The sequence below is a fragment of the Aquila chrysaetos genome, chromosome 3 (assembly GCF_900496995.4).
Source record: "Aquila chrysaetos chrysaetos chromosome 3, bAquChr1.4, whole genome shotgun sequence".
Lineage (NCBI taxonomy): Eukaryota > Metazoa > Chordata > Aves > Accipitriformes > Accipitridae > Aquila > Aquila chrysaetos.
The window spans coordinates 46704741-46723959 of record NC_044006.1 but is presented as its reverse complement, the minus strand read 5'-3'; the positions used below and the strand labels follow the sequence as shown (position 1 = coordinate 46723959).

The 19219-nt window shown below is 40.1% G+C and overlaps 1 protein-coding gene across 1 annotated transcript in view; it reads right to left on the bottom strand.

The window, feature by feature from the left end:
* The window catches only part of AGMO (alkylglycerol monooxygenase), a 198192-nt gene extending 189835 nt beyond the window's left edge, over window positions 1-8357 (bottom strand). Inside the window, exons 1-2 of the mRNA XM_030010075.2 lie at window positions 8200-8357; window positions 1405-1535 (exon numbers count right to left, since the gene is read on the bottom strand). Coding sequence (XP_029865935.1) covers window positions 1405-1535; window positions 8200-8328 — 260 coding nt within the window. The 5' untranslated portion in view covers window positions 8329-8357. The remainder of the gene's footprint in view (window positions 1-1404; window positions 1536-8199) is intronic.
* Between the last annotated feature and the right edge of the window lie 10862 nt (window positions 8358-19219).

The window sequence follows — 19219 nt, the reverse complement described above, 5'->3', positions numbered from 1 at the left end:
AAAGTGGGTGATTTACACATTTCAGAAAATGGGTGCTACTTGCCAGAAGGGATAATGTTTTTGTTGCTGTGCTCTTTGAATGTATTTTATCAATAACCTGGATTGAAAGAGAAGATTTCTAGTAAAATTTGCAATGACAAAAACCAGGGATCTCTAAGTAACAAAGACAACATCTCATGGATTCAAAGTATTTTAGGATGACCAAATGTACAATCCACGTATTTCTATGTGGCCAAATATAAGAACATATTGCCTATGAATGAGGAATGTAAGCCACAGAATCTAAAAAAATATTTGGGGATGAAGGACGGCTCAAAGGACCTGGGATATATAAAGGGAGGAACAACAAGTAGAAATAGAGAACAAATGACTTCATTATTTGGCACTGATGTAGTAATTTCTAAAATATGGAGTGCACTTGAGACATCAACACTAAGAAGGCTGAAAAACTGCAGAGGATTCAGAAAAAGGACTGTGGGAATAACTGAAAGACTTGAAAATACACCATATAGTCAAATTCAAATAATAGAAACTTTTCTTCACGCAATGAACAGATTATATGCAATTTGATGGTAATCTGCAAATTTATATATGGGGAATAGAAATGTAATCCCATTCTAATAGAAAAGATGTAATAAAAACCTATCATCTGAAAGCTCATATCATACAAAGGCCGATCTAAAACATGGTATTCCTTAGAAGTAATTAGAGCTCCTGAAAAACATTTAGAGCAATATGTATAAAGAGTTTGCTGGATTCCCTGTTACTGGATATTTAGTAATCCACAGTGGATATTTCTTTAAAACACAACTCTGTGCATGGTGAACTAATTCAGGTAAATCTTATGGCCTTTACATTGGAGAGTAGATTAGATGATCATGTTTGCAACAATTCCCTCAGGCATTAAAATCCACTGAAATCAAACACAAGATTACAACTGAGTTCAAAGAACTTTGGATCACACGCATATTCACAATTCTATCAATCTGGTTAAATGCACACAATTTTATTTTTAAAGGCTAATGAAAATAATGGACTTGGCTTGGTTTGTTGGTTTTGTTTTCTTCTTTCTGAAGTTTAATGAAAGAAACTCAGATTTTAACATACAGTCTAACATAAGATATGGTCAAGTCAGCTGAAGTCCCAGAATCAGCAAAAGGTGACAGCCAAGATCAAGTACAGATGAATATAATTGGAGCTGGAAAATACCCTGCAAGTATCATATTTAGCCTTACAGATTAGAAAGACATCTACACTCTTCATGCAACTTCATTTTAGCAAAGTAAGATCCAGATGCCTTGTTTAATCATTTTGGGTTAGCAATAACAACTTTGATATATAATTCTCTTTTCTTCCTTCTTAGTGATTAAAAAACAATCTTAAGCTAATAACACATATACTTACTCTGGCAGTCGAGACAGGATGCCTAAGGAAAGAGAACTTATGCCATCATTGATCCGACCTGACAGCTTACGCTTCTGAACCCAGCTGACAGCAAACTCCAGCCCAATAAAAGCAATGAAGAATGGAATACTCTGAAAAACAGTTTGAAGAAAAGAAGTCACATCACAAATAGAATTAGATTCACCTTTCCTAACAGCACTTTATACAGCCAGATACTTCTCAGGTTGTCTGGCACCTTACTAGCTACTACTATGATAAAGCTCCACGTGGACCTTAAGCATCAGAACAACCAAGGCTACCATTTAATCCACAACACAAGCATAAGTCCAGTGCACTAACCTTCTCCCATATTATTTTCTTTTGTATCTTCTGCACATAGATCGTTATATGGCATCAAAACAAAACACAAAAGTCTTTCCAAACTCATGTTTCTCATATTCAAATAAATCAGTGAGAGCAGCAACCACAAGGTAAAACAGAATCTGCTTTTGATTTGATATGTAAGCAGTTTTTGAATGTGTTCAGCCACTGAATTTGGCATCCAACAATATTATCTGAAAGACATAGTAAAGTGAGTTTCTTTCTACTTGGCATTTCTGTTGCCATGCTTTTTGCTGCAGATAGCAACAGCTCTTCTCCATGCGTTTTCGTCAGAGAACCCAGTAACTATGCATCCCATTCCGATTTGGGCCATACGACATGTTCTCTTTCCAGACGCAGCAACAATGATACAATGTTCCCTTTTTTCTTTTGGGTTGTACTAACTGTAAAATAATTTTCTGCCTTTCTGAAGAAAAGTATAATGAGGAGTGAGACTGAAACATTTCTCACTCACAACGCTGCTTCAGTCTGGGATTCAATTTACACTGTCCATCTTGTGTCCCAGGTCAACAGGCAAGTTGAAAATGCACAACAGCAGCACCCAATGGAAAAAAGTATGGCTGTGACTAGTGGTAGGACTGGTAACATTGTGACAACATAACTTCTCATCAGTGGAGAAAGATTGTTACAGCTCTTCTCAAATTTTCATCAGCATAAGCAAGAAAAAAGGATTGAATAACAGTAATTGGTAGAGCGTATGTTTTTTTGCTAACACTGGAGTCCTAACAGTCCCTGCACTTCATGGGTGGAAGGAATGACGAGGCAGTGGCAGCATATCAGCCACCGCCACCAAAATCTAGGCAGCCTATGGCAAGGAAAATAGGAAGGAGTTGTTTTACTTGCATCAGATCTCTGTGCACATGACTGCTCCTTCAGCTGCCTCCCTCACTCTGTAGAAAACTTTTAGGTGACCATGGAGACATTCAGACAACTCCTTCTCAGTGGTATTAAGGCATAAAATTCCCACCATGTTTTGCAGGGCAAGAGAAATGCAAGACCAGTGAGACTTTCTGCACCGTTATGGAAGGCATCACACTGCCAAACTTGCCCTGTTAGTCATCTTCTTCTGTCCGCTTCAAATGACCTGCAAACATCTATAGATTCACAGACTGAAATCCTTCAAACTGCACTGCTGTAGAAGAGAGGCTGCTCCTGCCTATACAACATTTTAATGGGAGAAGCATGTTGCCTCTGCAAATGCCATTGCATTTTGGAGGGTGCTCATTTTTGTTGCCAAGTGAGATGTGATCTGGGAATTCCTACCAGGCTGGGACACTAAAGAGACTAAGATGGATATAGACCAGATTGCTCAGTCGAAGAAGAATTGGATGATTCAAACCATGCAAGCAGCAAGAGATTTATAGCATCTAGGAAATGTGAAAGTTCATAAACTTCAGCAGCTCAGGGTTAGGTTACAATAGCAGATGAACAGAGATTAATATCAACATGGCACTTTTTAATTTAGATGCCTATCTTGCTCTTTAACAGGTATCTAAAAGCCTGTTTGGGATATGCACTAACTGATGATATAAAAACCTTTGAAAGCAAAGGAAGACCTATGGATAAAGCCTAAACAGCACCCAAGAAAAGCAATGTGGTAAATCTGTAGATATTTGAAATCAATAATAAATAAAGAATTAAAAAACGAACCCCGCAACCTTCCATTTGAAAACATTGAAACGTTCTAGGAAAATATGAATTACTCCTTGTTTTGCTCTAGCTGCTTCATTTCTAAGTAGACAAGACTTTTAATGTACTTTTCTTAATTGATTTCATTAAAGAACAGATTCCTAACTTATCAAACAAAGGTTGATGACCACAGCTGTACATTCCAGCAGAGATAAAAAGAGTCTTACTAAGAACAACTAAGAAACACTTGACCACAATATTAGGAGCCAGGTCTAGCACAGAGTACAGGCAGTTTCAGTTATGGAACAGCAGAACCTGCACAGCAAATTGAATGGGCTCAGGACAGAAGTAGTGGGATGCTTTATTTATGAAATGAAAATAGTGAATAGGAAATATACAATGCCTGTATTCTATGTGGCGATTCACTTTACCTAGCAACCTCTGAAATGGTTAAAATACTTGACTTTATACTAATACGCATTAATATAACTTCTTTCCTATTGACTTCATTAAATATTTTGTTCCCACTGTGAAGCTGTGAGACAGCCAAGCATTTGACAGCATTTTTTGACTCACAAATAGGGAGTGTCATGGCAAGGAGGATAGAGAAACATTCAGACAGCCTTAACCTCCTGCCCATCAAGGAGCTTGCGAAAGGAAAGATTTATGGCATACCTCTTAGTATCTAAGAAATTACTATCCCTCTCCCACACACCCACATTAAGCTTTGTCCAAAGCAGTTCAAAGGGATCAACTATGTCAGGTTAGTATGTATTATTTATGTGACCGTAACACCCAACAGCTATTGTCATGAAGCAGGATCATACCATGTTAGATGCCGTAAAAACAGAAGGAAAAGGCACTTCCTATTCCAAACAGCCTGCAGTCTAAGGATGAGATGTAATATAGCAGAAGGATAATGTGACTAATTCAGGAAAAAAGGAGACAGTCAGTAAGGCAGACAATAGTCTTGCTAGACTAACCATTACTACTTTTTTTTTTTTTCCATTTTTTAAGTTAAAGTTACAATGAAGACATCTAAGGAACCTGTTGAGGATGGGTAGCTCAGCAAAAGTTTTCAAGGATTACCCCTACAAACAAAACGGCACAAAGTTAAGAAATAGCTACTGTTGGCATCACAGGTCAGAGGCAGAAGCTGGATCCTTTTGATATCTTCTGGTTTATAAATGTTTTACTCTCTCTCTGTTTCATGTTTCTTTCTCGTCACCCATCACTGGAAATACTTAATGGAGATTTGCATTAGCTTGTGGTTTACTTGTTTAACTGATCCATAACTTGAAAGTCTTACTCTGAGCACTAAGAGGAGTTCCCTTATAAGTAACCAACTCTTACAGAATGCAAAGGACCATTTAAAATCGGTTTCTGCTTTATACAGTTGCAAAAAATAATATTCTAAGTTGAAACTCAGCATAAATTCATGGGTTTATTGCAAGTCTTGAAACAGTTTCTGTTTTCTTAAAGTCCCAGGTCCTTATAACATAAGAATCTCAACTTTCATGTAAAACTAAATACGAAGGTTCTGTGCCTCATTATTTAGAAGCAAAGCCTAAAATGTGAATTGAGTGTAAATGTGAACTTAATCTTTAGGCTCTCAAAAGCAGAGAGTAAATAGAAAAGAAAAACAGTGATTATTAAATTTAAAGCTTTCATTTTGGGGCTCTCAGCAGAAGGAACAGTGCGCTCTCTTCCTGAGTCTGACTCATGAAAGTCTTTACTGAGCACAAGTGATAATTTCAGAATGTAGCAAGGAGCAAAGTGAAGTTGTTGCTGTTCATGAAAACTATATTCGGCAAGCAAAAAGCAGCACTCCGTCTGCCCATCTGTAGATTATGAGAGAATCAAAAAAACAGAGCATAATCTTATACCCATAGCAAATAGGATGCTCATGAAAGGACAGGGCAAGCCATAAGTATACATTGTAAGAGTCAGGATGTTCTGCCCTGGAGAAAGAAAATTGACTTATACTTTCTCTTCTCTTCCTAGAAATAATGGAAAATCAAGGGTTTCAAATTCTATGTGACAAAAGCTCACATAAAAATAAATTCTATGATTATGGTCCAGGATTTGGACCCCTTTTCCCAAAATTTTGGACATTAGTTGGAAGGGTGATGTTTCCCTGGGCAGTGCTGCAGAGCTTTGCTACTAGTCACTGGTAGCTGATCAGCTTATGTTTTAAACAGAACTTGGGGCCTTCGCGTACAGCTCTGCCAACATACAGAACACAATGCAGGGACCAGGAGCTGTCCTGCCTCTGAAAAGGGAAGTAGTATAACCACAGCCAGAACATACACGACACAAGTTAAGCTAAGTTATTCTGTTCTCAAAATCAGAGCTGCTTCACCCAGTGCTGTCATTTGCTGCCCAGATGTAACAGCACAGCTGACCAGCTCAAGGGAGCTACTCCTATGAAGTGCATATATTTTGTAAATCTCCAAAGTGCTCAATTTTGCAGATCACTAAAACCATGAATATTTGTGTGAATTAGGAGGTTCTGTCACTCGCTTAATGTTGGAAGGTGCATATCCCCTCAGCTGTAGCCATGTGATTTAATGTACTAGAAATACCCTCATCCATCTGATACACATGATAGATCACAGAGCCAAGATCTAAATCCCACTTCTACATGGTGTCTCAGGAAAAAAAAAAACAAAACTGTTTAGGAGACAATGTCATCAGTAGTTTGTTTCATACCCACATCATTGTTACTGTCTTTTAGAGTGAATTATTTGAGCTGAGGCCTTCATTTATTACCAGCTCTACACTAGACATTTTTTTGTTCTGTGTTGGGCTGAGCTCAGACATCCACATCTGTATTTGTACCAATTTAAGGGGTTACCACTCAAAGCCCCCCTTGAATGGTTCCTCAGGTCACTATTAAATCTAGCCCTCCTGAATCCAATGGATCTGCTGCTCTTGCAATTGTTCCCTAAACAGTCCAAGCGAAGCTGCCAGAGTAGTAGTTCAAATGCAGAACAGTGACAAGCAGCTGGAGAGGGACTGTAGATAGTTACCTTCTGCCCACAAATACATGTCCAGAAGAAGAGGTGTGAACACTGCCTAAGCTGAGACCAAAGCCATAGAGTTAAAACAGTTATACCACTAAAAGACTTTTACACACCAACCTAACCAAGCATCAAAAGATCTATTCTGGCAAGAAATGCACTGGCAGTGGCGGGGGGGGATTCTAGTACAACTAACCAAAGATAGCAATTATAGGAAAGTATAACCATAATGGGAAAACTTTTTTTAGTGTAGTTTTTGTGCGAGGTATATATTCCCTTACAAACTTATCACAATGGTGCTCTACAACAGCAGAAGCCTGCAGGCACTTTTGTAATGCAAAGAAGTATTAAGAATCCTTCCGCAAACTTTTACAGTTTTGTGCCCAAGTAAAAGAAATTCCAGGTTTGACCAAGGTCTGAGCTGAATATTGCACAGGTCTGCATGGGAGAAGAAAGCCCAGGGATGTTAAGGAATGCTGCTCGCAAGAAAGTGAATGATACTCGGCTGGAAATGTGCGAACAGTAAAAGGGATTGAGATAGGCAATAGATAAGAGCTGGAGGGAGAGATCAGCTGACTAGGCAAAACTGTCAAGCTCTAGACAGTATTCCTCGACCACGATGCTATAGCTTAGTTGCAAAATGCCTCTGAGGAAAGCAGTCCATCGACCAGACACTGCACGCACAGGCTGGGTTTGCAGCAGCTATCTGCTTACCCTATCCAAAAGGGCAACGTTTGCTGATAACAGCCATCAGCAAGGGGCTGCTGCATGCTATGATTCCCAGAAAGCTGCTGACAGTGCTGCACTGCTCTGCGCAACCCATGACAACTCCATCGCAGCCCAACAGCAGCTGCTGCGCAGCAGTCCAAGGTTTACCTGGCAGAGGAGCTAGCCAGAGCTACTAGGACCCATATAAAAAGTGTGGATCTTCAGTGAAGCTGGACTGAATTTACTTTGACAAGGGCAAAATAGTTTTTAATCTGCTCTCTCCGTGAAAAGCTTACATGGCTTCCAGGTTCAGCAGGAGCTGGGTGCCAAGATATGTGCAATAGGTAGGACAGAAGGGAGCAAAGGTACCTTCATAGGAGTGGATAAGCTGGCAGGGCAGCAGGGGAGGAGAGCTGCTGCCTGCTGCCAAGGGCGTTCTCACCCCGACCTCTGTACTCTTGCCTTGGAGCTTTAGGAGACAGCACTGTCCCAACACAAATATTTGTTCTCAATTCTCTTAAACAATCTTTATTTTTTCTTTTAAATAGAAATTTTTATTTTTCTTTTTTTGACTGAGCTTGTAGCACTCGCCTCAAGGGCACAGAGAGACCTGACATTTTGCTTGCTTTGAGAACTGTAATAGCCAAACACAGTATCATGTTTTCTGGTTTACTCAGTTCAGCTTGCTGTCACTATATGCAGCAGCACCGACAAGCTGAACAATGTTAGCATCAATCCCCAGGTATCTGGGGCGCTTCTCTGAAAACTTTAGCGCCTGGTATCAGGAGAAAGCATCCAAGCCTCCATTTAAAATAAGCTAAAATAGAGCGCACGTTTACCTAGGCAGCTTACACGGGCAGCTTGCAGAGAGCCCAGGAGTGAAAGCCGTCAGAGAAAGACAAGGTATTCAATCTTAACTTAGGTGCCCTTTCGCGGACATCGTTCCCCTGGACCGCCCGTGGCTTCGGAAAAAAGGCAAGCGGCAGCTGCGCGCAGGGTGGGCGGAGGGGGCGGCGAAGGATGCCGCCGGGGGAAGAAGGGAGGGGACTCTCACCTTCTCCACGTAGTCGGGCACCTCCTCCACCGTGCGGAAGGAGCTCTCGCCGGGCGGCAGCGCGTAGAAGAGAGCGCGGAGCTGCTGCCCCGGCGCGGTGGCCCGCGGCCCGGCCGCCCCGCCGCCCATGGCCCGGCTGCGCTGGGCTCCGCGCCGACGCCGCTGAGGCAAGTGCAGGCGCAGGAACAGCGGGGAGCTCCCGCCCCTCGCCCCGCGGCGCGGCGCCTGCGGCCCGGGGCGGCGCAGGCCTCGGGCTGTGGGCCTGGCCCGGCTGCCTTCCTTCGTTTCCCCACGGCGCTGGGGGGCTCGAGGGCCGCCGTGGGGAAGGCCTCGGATTTCTTAGCTCTCGTCGACTCGTCCGCTTCGGAGGTTTTCTGGGGTGCTTTGGTTCGTTGGGTTTGGTTTGGGGGTTTTTGAATGTGTCATCAGGTGCACGGCCCGCCTCCGGGGGTCCGGAGAAAGCCCTTGCGCACCTACCAGCTGCACGGCCCAGTTCCCCCCTCACCCTCCAAAAGCTAAACAGCAGAGCTAAAGCCATCCCCTTCCGCTTTCAGACGGGTTTCCATGTGCAAGAAATACCGCTCGGCTTTTGACTTGTGCATAAAAAGCCGAATTTTATAAAATTAAACTGTTAAGGGTTTGGGGAAACAAGCTGAGCTGTGCTCGTTGGTTCCTTTGTTCAGCTGTAGGGTCAGTCCAGCACCCTCCCCATTAGAGGTTTTTATTTCTTAAGCTTGCAGAAGGGCTTGTCGCAGCTCGGTTTTATGTAGCTCCAATTAACATGACTATAGTGAAGGTAACCCTTAGAAGCCATCTATTATGCTTTCATCTACAAAGGAATGAAAACTAGGCAAATAAAAAGAAACAGTGAAAACAAATGTGTGCTAGATGCTTGTAGTAAATGACTTTTAGAAATGGGAATAACGACAGGCTTTGTACGTTCAGGCCTTCAATCTGAAGCTCAGGAGCATGAATTTCCTTCTCAAATGTTTGTCAATCATGCTTGATATGTTTGGCTTTAGTACAAATAATAAGCTTTGTGACAAAATAGATTAGCCAGAAATAAAATAACACAATGCCCCAATAACCCCTTCATCTCATTCAGTTCCACATATGGTCTTCGCAGAAGAAATGAACTGTACACCCTGCTGTAAAGGATTTTGCCACAATTTAAATCCTGCCAGTCATTAAATAAAGAAAAACTTTCTACCTTGAATCAACCCTTAGTTTTGGAAAGGAACTATGACAGGTCACTTCAGTTGAAGTTTCTGTTTAGAAAAAAAAACATACGTAGAAATTGACATTAAAATAATTGAAGTAATGGCATTTGTGATGTTTGTATTAAATACGTTGCCATTTAAACAACAGCAGGGGGGTAGATTTAAACAATAATCTGCAGTTTGAATGATGTAACAACACTGTAGTGCATGAATGTCAGAAAACTACTGGAAGTACCAATAAAAATATTTTACTTCAAGCTGAACAAAGCACAAGTATTTTAAAATGGAGTTAATGGTGAAACAGATTTGGACACTCTCTTTGTATAGTTTATACTAGTACTATGATATAAGTAAATATTAATAAACTTATTAAAATGCTTTACAATTACATCCTAGTGTTCTCAGCTTCAATGTTGATTTATGGTAATCTGAGGTTCTTAAAGAACTCTGTTAACTTCTAAAATCTGAGTTCATCTAAATGAAAATTCCAAATTTACTCAAAATCACACAAATCAACAGCATTCTGACTAGATCTGCATTGCAGACAATGACATATGGTAGAAAATGTTTCCTTTTTCATTTAGAGTAGCCTAAGTATTTCTGTGGTGTTACCCCCACATTCAAGCTCCTTGAACTCACCCTAGCTTCAGCCACACCATCCCAGCAGGCCACCTCGAGCCCTTCATTGCTGTGGTGCTGGTGTTCATCTTGCTCCACTATCAGCTCACAGAGTTAAAATGACCAAAACTTAATCCCACCAAAAAAAATGTTTTCAGTGAAGAGTATCTGGGGACCACTTTGGGGTGAGAAGCATGATTAACAGGGCAAGGGAGCCCATGGCCACACAAGGCAAGATACATTTCAGGTACCATGGAACCACTACTTCATATCACACCGTTCTGGGAAAGAAGAGAATCCATCATTTTGGGGGGACTCTAGACTTTCTTAAAAATTGTTATTATGGACACCCATTTCAGTGTAAATTATCACCCAAGTATCACTGTACTGAAATTCTTGTTTTCAAAACTAAAGGGAAGAATTTGGACTTGATTATGCCTCACAGGGGAAACAGATGGGTTGTGTTTTCCAGCTTCTGTGTCCAAGGAAAAATAGATGATAGTACTACAATAGCTACACCTCTGGTGAGGAGAAGAACAATTTTAAATCCTGTCTGGAGCAACTGTGAGTTTTAGACAAGCTTCAGTAATCTGGCTCTACAAATGTAGCTGCTGTTGTCTATTTAAGCCTTGAAACTTAGCATGCAGTTTCCAGTGCTTGCTCCTTTCTTAAGAAAGGAATAGAAAATAAAGCATCCAGGAATGTTGCTTTAATGGAAGCTCTAACCCCATACCAGGCAATGCTCCCTCCATTCAGTGACCTTGCAGATTTTTTTTTTGCAAGCATTGATTTTTTTTATTTAAATCTTTGCAGAAAATAAAATAACCCACTTTTTTGGTTTCCTTTTTACAACAAAAAAATAGAAAAGTAGATATTTCCCATCCTATGCTGCCATCAAAAAGGCAGAAGGATGTTCTGTCTGGAGACTGGGATTCTGCTGTTGACTACTAGATCGTTCCAGTAACTAAGGCAACAAAAGCCTCTGTTCTACTTAGAAGAAATTGGGGAGCTGGCCTAACATGATCTGTAGGTGGATCATATTTTGTTTTCTCTAAAGAACTCCATCCCACCCACTTCATGAACAGAGAACGCCCAGACGCTTCCTGTTTGGGTCTCTCTGAGCACTAAACCAGCACTAAATAATAAACTCATAAAGGGAATTAGGGCAGGTTGAAATTGGGATGGGCGATATAGCCTGCCTTGGCAATAATTCATAGCAAACAATCATATCCAGAATCAAGCTGAGCTTAGTATGCTCCATTTACATAGTAGTATCTTTGGATATAGAAACACTTTAAATGAGTACATTGTGATGAGCAGATGTCAGAAATTTTTTGTATCACTTCTCCAGGTATTCAGCACCTATATTCATGCTTGACAATGGATGTCATTAGGGGATCACTAAATGCAGCAGTGTTGTTATAAAACTGGTATTACAAAATATTTTGAACGTTGTCTTTGGTAGTGATAAACCCTACATCATAGAGTACCTTTTAAAAAAAATATTCAAGTGTTTATTTGTTCTTATTATATAAGCCCTATGTATTAATACACAATTCTTAATAACAGCATAATACCAACTCCAGAAACCTGAAGACAGGGATGTTCTTCATATTAATCAATGTCATGCCATACACTTAGCCACTTACTGCTAACTTTCCATTTCTTCTATGCAGGACTGCTAACCATAGAACAGTGCTCATATATGATCGTTCTAAATTATTTAATTCAGTGCAACTTGTTAGCAAAATCAATTTATTCAAGGGTTGCCAAGAAGTCCAGAGAAAATAATATACCCTTCAGGCAGCCTGCTAGGGAAACTTACTGGGATAAATGTACATATTAGTCTTAGAACTTTATCCTCTATGTTTATTTGTTATTAGCATATCTATTCTCGATCCTATAGCAGGGGGTTTTTTGTTTGTTTGTTTAAACACAGTCATATGTCTCATATCTTTCTCCTTTCTGTTATGGAGAACGTATTTTTTTAATTCTTAAAATTCCTTATCGTCCTTCTTCTGTCCCCAAGTGTATTGACCATGGGAATCATTTGTACCTTAGACTCTGGTCCCCTACTTAGCTGAGCCAGATGCTGCCTTTCTGTTGGAAAATGGGTGGGCAGCACTGCGCTCTCCCTCCTTACTTCTAACAGGCTTCCTCCACCATTTACCTTGCCCTGGCACAGAGACTGACGGGATTCTTCCATGAGTTGATTTACCTCACAAACACACATAACAAGAAATTAAGCCAGAAAATAAATAGTTTTACATTTTTCTGCTGCTCTAGTGAGCTAAGTGGCTCATGAGAGGGTCCAGGGAGTGCAGGAGTTGGCATGAAAGCCCAGCAGAAAGGCAGCAGGACCACACAGCTACAAACCAGAGATGAGAGAATGAGGTAGAAACAGGACTTCTTCATTTCAGCAGCACCAAGTTATTAGATCAACTGAACAGCTCATGGAGTCACCTCCTCCTGTGAATTTGCCAAAAATATGGCTTCAGCAGGCTATCATATGTCAGTATACAACTACATCCAAACAGTTGATGCTTCCTTTACATCAGCACTTTAGTAACTGCCTTTTTCAAAATTATCCTTTTTTTCTGGAAGGTCAGTCTCTAGCAGGATGGAAGCTTTTTTTTTTATTTGCCTATTCACATAACTATATATGTTATATACTGCATTTTATGGATGGGTTTTGGCTGGACAGGAAAGCTCCCTTGTACTCCATGTTCTAGCTGCCACACATGGATGGGGTCATGCGGCATCTTCTGGAAGGAGAGGAAGATGGTGCTCTCCATGGGATCCACAAGGGACTGTCTAGCTGCAAGGAAGCCTGGAAGGGATAGCTCAAGAGGTGTAGCAGATGAAAGATGTAGCATGAGGTAGGAGGCAGGGGCTTGATCAGGAAGAGGACAACAGTGGCTCAGAGCTGCAGGAGGGAGGTTCTCCTGGAGACCAGAGGAGCTTTGCAGAGGTTGCTGCAACCCAGAAAAACAGCTGAGATATTACAAGCCGAGACATACATGTTTGAAGGTAATGGCTTACCCTATTAGAACACAGTGAGCAGCAGGGGAATTGGCATTCATGCTCTGTATTTTTATTAGTCCTCAAACAGCAAAAACTCAGTTTTCTGTATTTCAGAAGCTACTTTGGTTTAGTTTCTATTCTAATAAAACAATGTTAGAGATAGAAAACCCTTTTAGTGTGGTTGCTATGATGACTGCAAGGAAGATGGGCAGGGAGGTTCATCCTGAAGCTCTGACTGATTTTGGGGAGCCAATCACAAGCAGAAAGCCCTCTAACGTGTTTACATATTAGCCTTCTTGAACAGTGCTGTCATGGCAAGAAGTTCCCAAGAGAGCCTAAGTAGTGGTTTTAGCCCTCCCCCACTTCCAGCTGCATGTTGTGCACTCTCAGCGCTTTCCTTTTGCAAGGCCTGGTGGTCATTAGAGACTGCACTGAGCCATTTTAACATGCTCCATCAGCAGAAAAAATAGCCCAACAAAACAAAACGCTAAAACTGGCTTGACTTGTTCTGGACTGAAGTCAACAGAAAGGATGATCAGGACGACATGGTAGTCTAGACTCTACCCTGCTGAGGAAAGCCTGGGAATTTCAGAACATCAGACTTATCTTGGTATCTCATGCCTAAGCTCTGTAGAGAGATTTGTCAATAAACAGGCATGTGGTCTGACTAAATGATTGTTCATCCTCTGTCTGCATGCCTCATTGCCTGGGCTGTTCAGCTGCCCATGAGTGGGCTCCTAGGCTGTCCCATCTATTGGGTGTTCCACTACCAATCTGCCTAAGAGGTAAACTCTTAATTAGGTCAGTTATTGGCACTCCCTGAAGTTGGCTGCTTCGGCTGCTTGTCTCTGCACAGGCTGAAACAACTCCAAGAAGCTGCTTTTAAGCCATGAGCAGCCCCACACCAGCTGACTCGCTCATGCCCAGTTCTGATGCAGACAGCACAGCTGCCTAGTGAGTCAGGAAGCAGTCATCAGGGTGTTCAGGCAGGCTGAAGAATAAGGCAGAAACTTTTTAAGGGTATTTTTGTATTTTTTTTTCAGCATTTTCTGCTCTTGAAATACTTTAACCTTTTGTTCCTACTGAGGAAAAATGTGTTTTGTTTTTTTGGTGGGAGAGGAGATGGGATGGGAGTTACTGGAAAAATAAATTCCATCTTCAAGGCAGGCCTATCAACTAACTTTAGAAGAACAGCCTGCCCACCTGTTGTGAGTGTTTCCAAATTTTATTTGGCATGCTCTGCTGTGCAATTTCTTGCACTTTTATTTCTGAAAATCTTATTTTAGTTTAATTTATTAGGAACACCAGGGTTCAAGTTGTTGCATGCTGTAACCTACATGGTACATCAGCATTATATAGCTTACAACCTCAGATTCAGGATAGATATCTCATACACCAAGATCATTTGATCAGACATGTTATAACCTATTTAATAGGTCTTTATGCCATCTGACCAGTGATTATAACTGTTTATTTGTTATCACCAGAATAGTTTCTTTCATGTTTTTGAATTAGGAGCATATGAATATCAACACTAGATAGATCCAGAATTATGAAACATCTCATGACATGAGCTGCAGCACATGCTACCACTTTACTGCATGTGCACAGGCAGGAATCATTTGGGTCATTTCTGAGTGGAAGCATAGGGAGTACCACCTTTCAAGCAAGACTAACCAAAAAAATGATTTTTTTTTTCTTTTATCATAAGGAACAGTCCTAGAGAATTATAAAGATTATGCACATATATTTGAACTTCAACAGAAAGACAGTTGTCATAAATTGACACTGAACATCTTTTTAAAGATATATTCTAGTGCCAGCAGCAGATGTACTTGATAAAAATCACTGGGTAATATTTTAAAGCTTGAGATCTTCAAGCATCATCTAGCCTTAAATCAACTATTTTTCTTTATCATGAGGCACAGGGAATAATTTCTTTTTCCTAGGAAAATCACATTGTTTCTATTCCTTCATAGCCTGCAAATCCCTAGTCCTTGAGGGAGAGATTATTTTATGTGGATGACTCCCTTAAATAAACTACAGTGAGTTATAAATGCTGAGTGCAATTAATGCGTTTGAACAAATAAAACGAGTAAAATGCCTAGCTACCAAAGGTGGTAGAACACCTTTGGAAAGGTGGAAATCCCCTTTTCTTTTCTTCTAATGATTAAGCTACCTGGGCCTCTGGCAGGCAACAAGCCTCCTATGCCAGTAAGCCCAGTAGGAGACGGACACTGCCACCCTTCCACCCCCCAAAGGGAGTCTACAGCCACTGTCCCCTGCTACTCCAGAGCTAGCGCTCACCTCTGGTCCAGCTGCCTCTGTGCTCCCCCTTCGCAGAGTTTGTTCCCCTTCCTTGCCTTTGAGCCACTGCATCAATGCTGCCAGTTCATGTCTGACAGCAAAGAAGGAGCCTTTCTCCTGCTGCCTGGAGTCACAAGCTGACAGCCTCCTCCACCAGGGAGTGTCCATCCACCGCTCATCCACAAGTAGCCTCTCGCTCTCCTTTGCTACATCCTGCAGCTGACGCTCGTGCTGCTCCAGGGGTCCTGTGAAGACCCCGTCCGTCACCTGCTTGTCATCCTTGAAGCTACACAGTCACACACTTCCTCCTGCTGCTCCCTTACCCCGTGCCTAAGCACACCTCCCAACTGTGAGACCACCCCAGGAAGAACCACCAAGTGATCCCCGCAGCCCAAATCTGCATAAGGGCATCCTTCGTTGCTCCAGTACTTTTGATGTGTTCCAGGTAGTTTATCTGTCAAGTGTTGAGGACCAAACCTAACAATGTTGTGCAATCCCATCCTAGCTGGAGATATTCCAGCATGCTCTTCAAACCCCATCTGACTGCCTAATTACCAAAATACTTACTAGCTGAAGTCCTACTGACCTAAATAGGTTCTTTCCTAATCAGCAATCAGATAAAGACAGAAGTTGCAGGCCCTTTCTAAGCAACAGTCTCTCTTTCAGAAGGTGATTAACTGAAGCTGTTAGCTCTAGAAGGCCTGGAAAGCTTTCAGAAACAACTCAAAGCTGAAATTTGGACTGAAGGAAAATTAAAACCAGAGCGAAAACTAATTAATAAATACAACAAAATCTGCAAATAATTGTTAGGGGGGAAAATGTTATGAAAAACACCTCAAAGGAAAGCAAGCAAGTGAAAATTCATAGAAACCTCAAACTTTATGGAATAGTTGAAATCTACAGCAGAAATGTAGTTAGAGGTCCCGGTACAAGGTAGCATATGATGAGGTAATTAAAGACTACTGTAATGCATAAGCACTGGAACTGTCCGTTAAACTTAAGGATAAATGTTTTCAATCTTCGAGTGCTTTTCATTTTGCAAGCCTGAAGTTCATTTCATGCCCCACACTTTTTAATATAGTATGAAAAGCAAGAGTAACTCTAAAAGTTATTTGATAAAATAAATGATTGAAATGAGTATGATCAATCAAATTTCAAGTAATATATATGTCACATTTTACCATAGCAAAAACTTTTTTTTTGCTTTTTTTGTCCTCTTTTTTATATGATGAATATAAATGAAAAGATAACTAAAATTTCATTTATGCATACACATCACTTTGAGGAAAAAAAGACTATCCACTACAAAATTTACTTATGAAATACCTATTTTTTCCTCCTCCATTCTAGTTCCAAAATTTAGTTCTCCATATATTCATGAATGTTTCTAATGTCTTTTTATGTTCAGGGAATGAAATAGGCTTCAAATTTGTATGTCATAAGTATGGAATGTATTCCCTGATATTTAGTTTTGGGGAATCCTTCCAGTGTTACAGAGTAACTTATACAACAGCTGTGATCAAGATGTCTGTAAGGTTTTCTTTGCTGTGCTGTTTACCTGTTCTGAAACACTGGTTTTATATCTGAGCCAAAGCCCAATCAAAATAGTGAGATTTGTATGTGTAGTGTTTTGGGTGATGCTCAGGGGTTTGTGGGGTTTTTGTGGCAATTTTTCAAGATACTGGCAGACAAAATAGTGGAAAATTAGAAAAAAGATTTGCAAGAGTCCAGATGCACCTATCAAGGTCAATTCTGTCTACTTAGAGTAGGTTTGCAATAAATCAACTCCATAATTTTGACATGAATCATCTCTCTAGCTTTTAAGAGACTGATGAGCTACCTGGGGAATGCATGGTCATTCTTAAAAGGTTATGAAATCTAGTACAATCTGAATAGTCAATCTGAATAAAGCAATAAAATTTATAAAATACATTATTTTTCAGTTTTTTTAAAAAAAATACATTGACCTCACAACTCTCTATAGTTACTTGTAAATTGGTGAAGATTTTAGATTGTGGTTCTCAGCCAGTAGAACTGCTCTTGACGTGTTTGGGCCATTTCTGTGCCATGGTTAGTCCTTTCTTTTGGGTCACGGAGACGTATATCTTTGGGTTTGGAATGGAGTGAGAGGAAGGGATGGGATGGGAAGTGGGGAAACCAAGAATGAACACAGACTTTCCTCTACCAACTCTTCAGAATTCAGAGAAGAAAGTTATTAACTTCAGACTCTCTTTGAGAAGTGCCACTGAATATGGGTGTACCTTTGGAGTCCAGGTGTTGTCACAAAGTTAAAGGAATTCGAAACATGTTGATCTATGTCTGCAGTTTAGCTCTCAATATTTTTTTGCCTTTATATATTCTCAGCTTTTTTACCTTTCAACCTGAGCAAACCCTGGCTTTTAGTCTAATGTAGTGAGTAAAGAAAATTGTCAATGAAAAGGCTTCTTAGAGGATTCTTTCCCTTTTTCCTGTGTTTTTTTTTTCTCTGCTAGATGCTAGATGTAATGATCACATACAGATCTGTATTTGTTTTAGCATTAAAATACTGTAGCTGACATTAGGATCTGCAAAGAGACATTTGATGTGTAATTCTGAACTACCAGATATGCAAATACTGTGTAAAATGTTGACATCTGTCACATCCAGTCATTCTGTTCCAGCGAAGCACATTCCTACATAAACTTCCTCCACAGACGTCTTGTCAGTTTACTGACATTATCATATTAAAAATGACTTGGACCTTATGCCAACTGGCATTTCAGAAGCTGAGAGCTTTCCTTTTATTTGCCCAAATGAGAAGGGGAATAATCTCTACATTAGTTTTCTTGGCTATTTCGGGCAACTGAAATTCTCTGAATTGTTCCATTGCTCACATAAGTACTTAATCTGATTTTGTTTTTCTGAATTGCACCTCTGTGGGATGCCTAAGCCATTGCAATAGTGAGAAGACAAACCAAAATTTTATCAATTTCCTAATTTAAACAAAAAATGAAATGTGAAAGTAGCATTCTAACTCAAAACATTTTTTATATGTATGTTCTCTAAAAGTTTCAATTTTGCTTTGTAAATATTTTCTTTGTGGATAATTTTGTTATGATCAGGATCACTTTGCAACTTGATTTGGAGTGAAAACTAATTTTAAATATATTTTCCACAGAACAAGAATTACATTTTCCTAAAAGTTCACAGATTGAATACTCTATGATCATAGATATAATAGATATAATCTATGAAGAGTTCTGATGAATCAGGTTAATTAAATTCAGAGGAATGATTTGATTTGATCTCAGATACATCACTAAGTCTTCACTTGATTGTATAACTCACAAACACACACAAAAAGATCTTAAATGTCCTTAAAAATAAGATGTTCTTATTGCCTTGAACATCATAGCATCACTTGTAAAATGAAATCTCATGTTTTATGCCAGGTTAGGACATGCTTGTACTTGAATTGGAGATCAGTGTGGGAACTGAGCTGATGAATTTTTTTCCATAGATTGTCATCCTTTCTTTGCATTTGAGAGATACAATGCCCAGGCATGATTTTATTGATGCTAGTCTGGGGAATTTGTCATTGCTCAGTTGATATGTGAGACATATCTGCCAATTATTAGTTACTAAAAATCACAAATTGCATTTTATGTAAGTAATTGTTGCAATCATATTTGGCTTTCCCAATTAACTTAAAAAAAAAAAAAATCCACACAAGATTTTCCTTCAAGATAGGAAAAATTAAAAAACAGAGGAGTGAAATCCAGTATCCCAATTAAAATCCAGTTTGTGTAATTGCAGTAAAGTAGTGCTAAGCAAGCAAACTGCAGTTGTGGTTAGATACATCATTATTCACA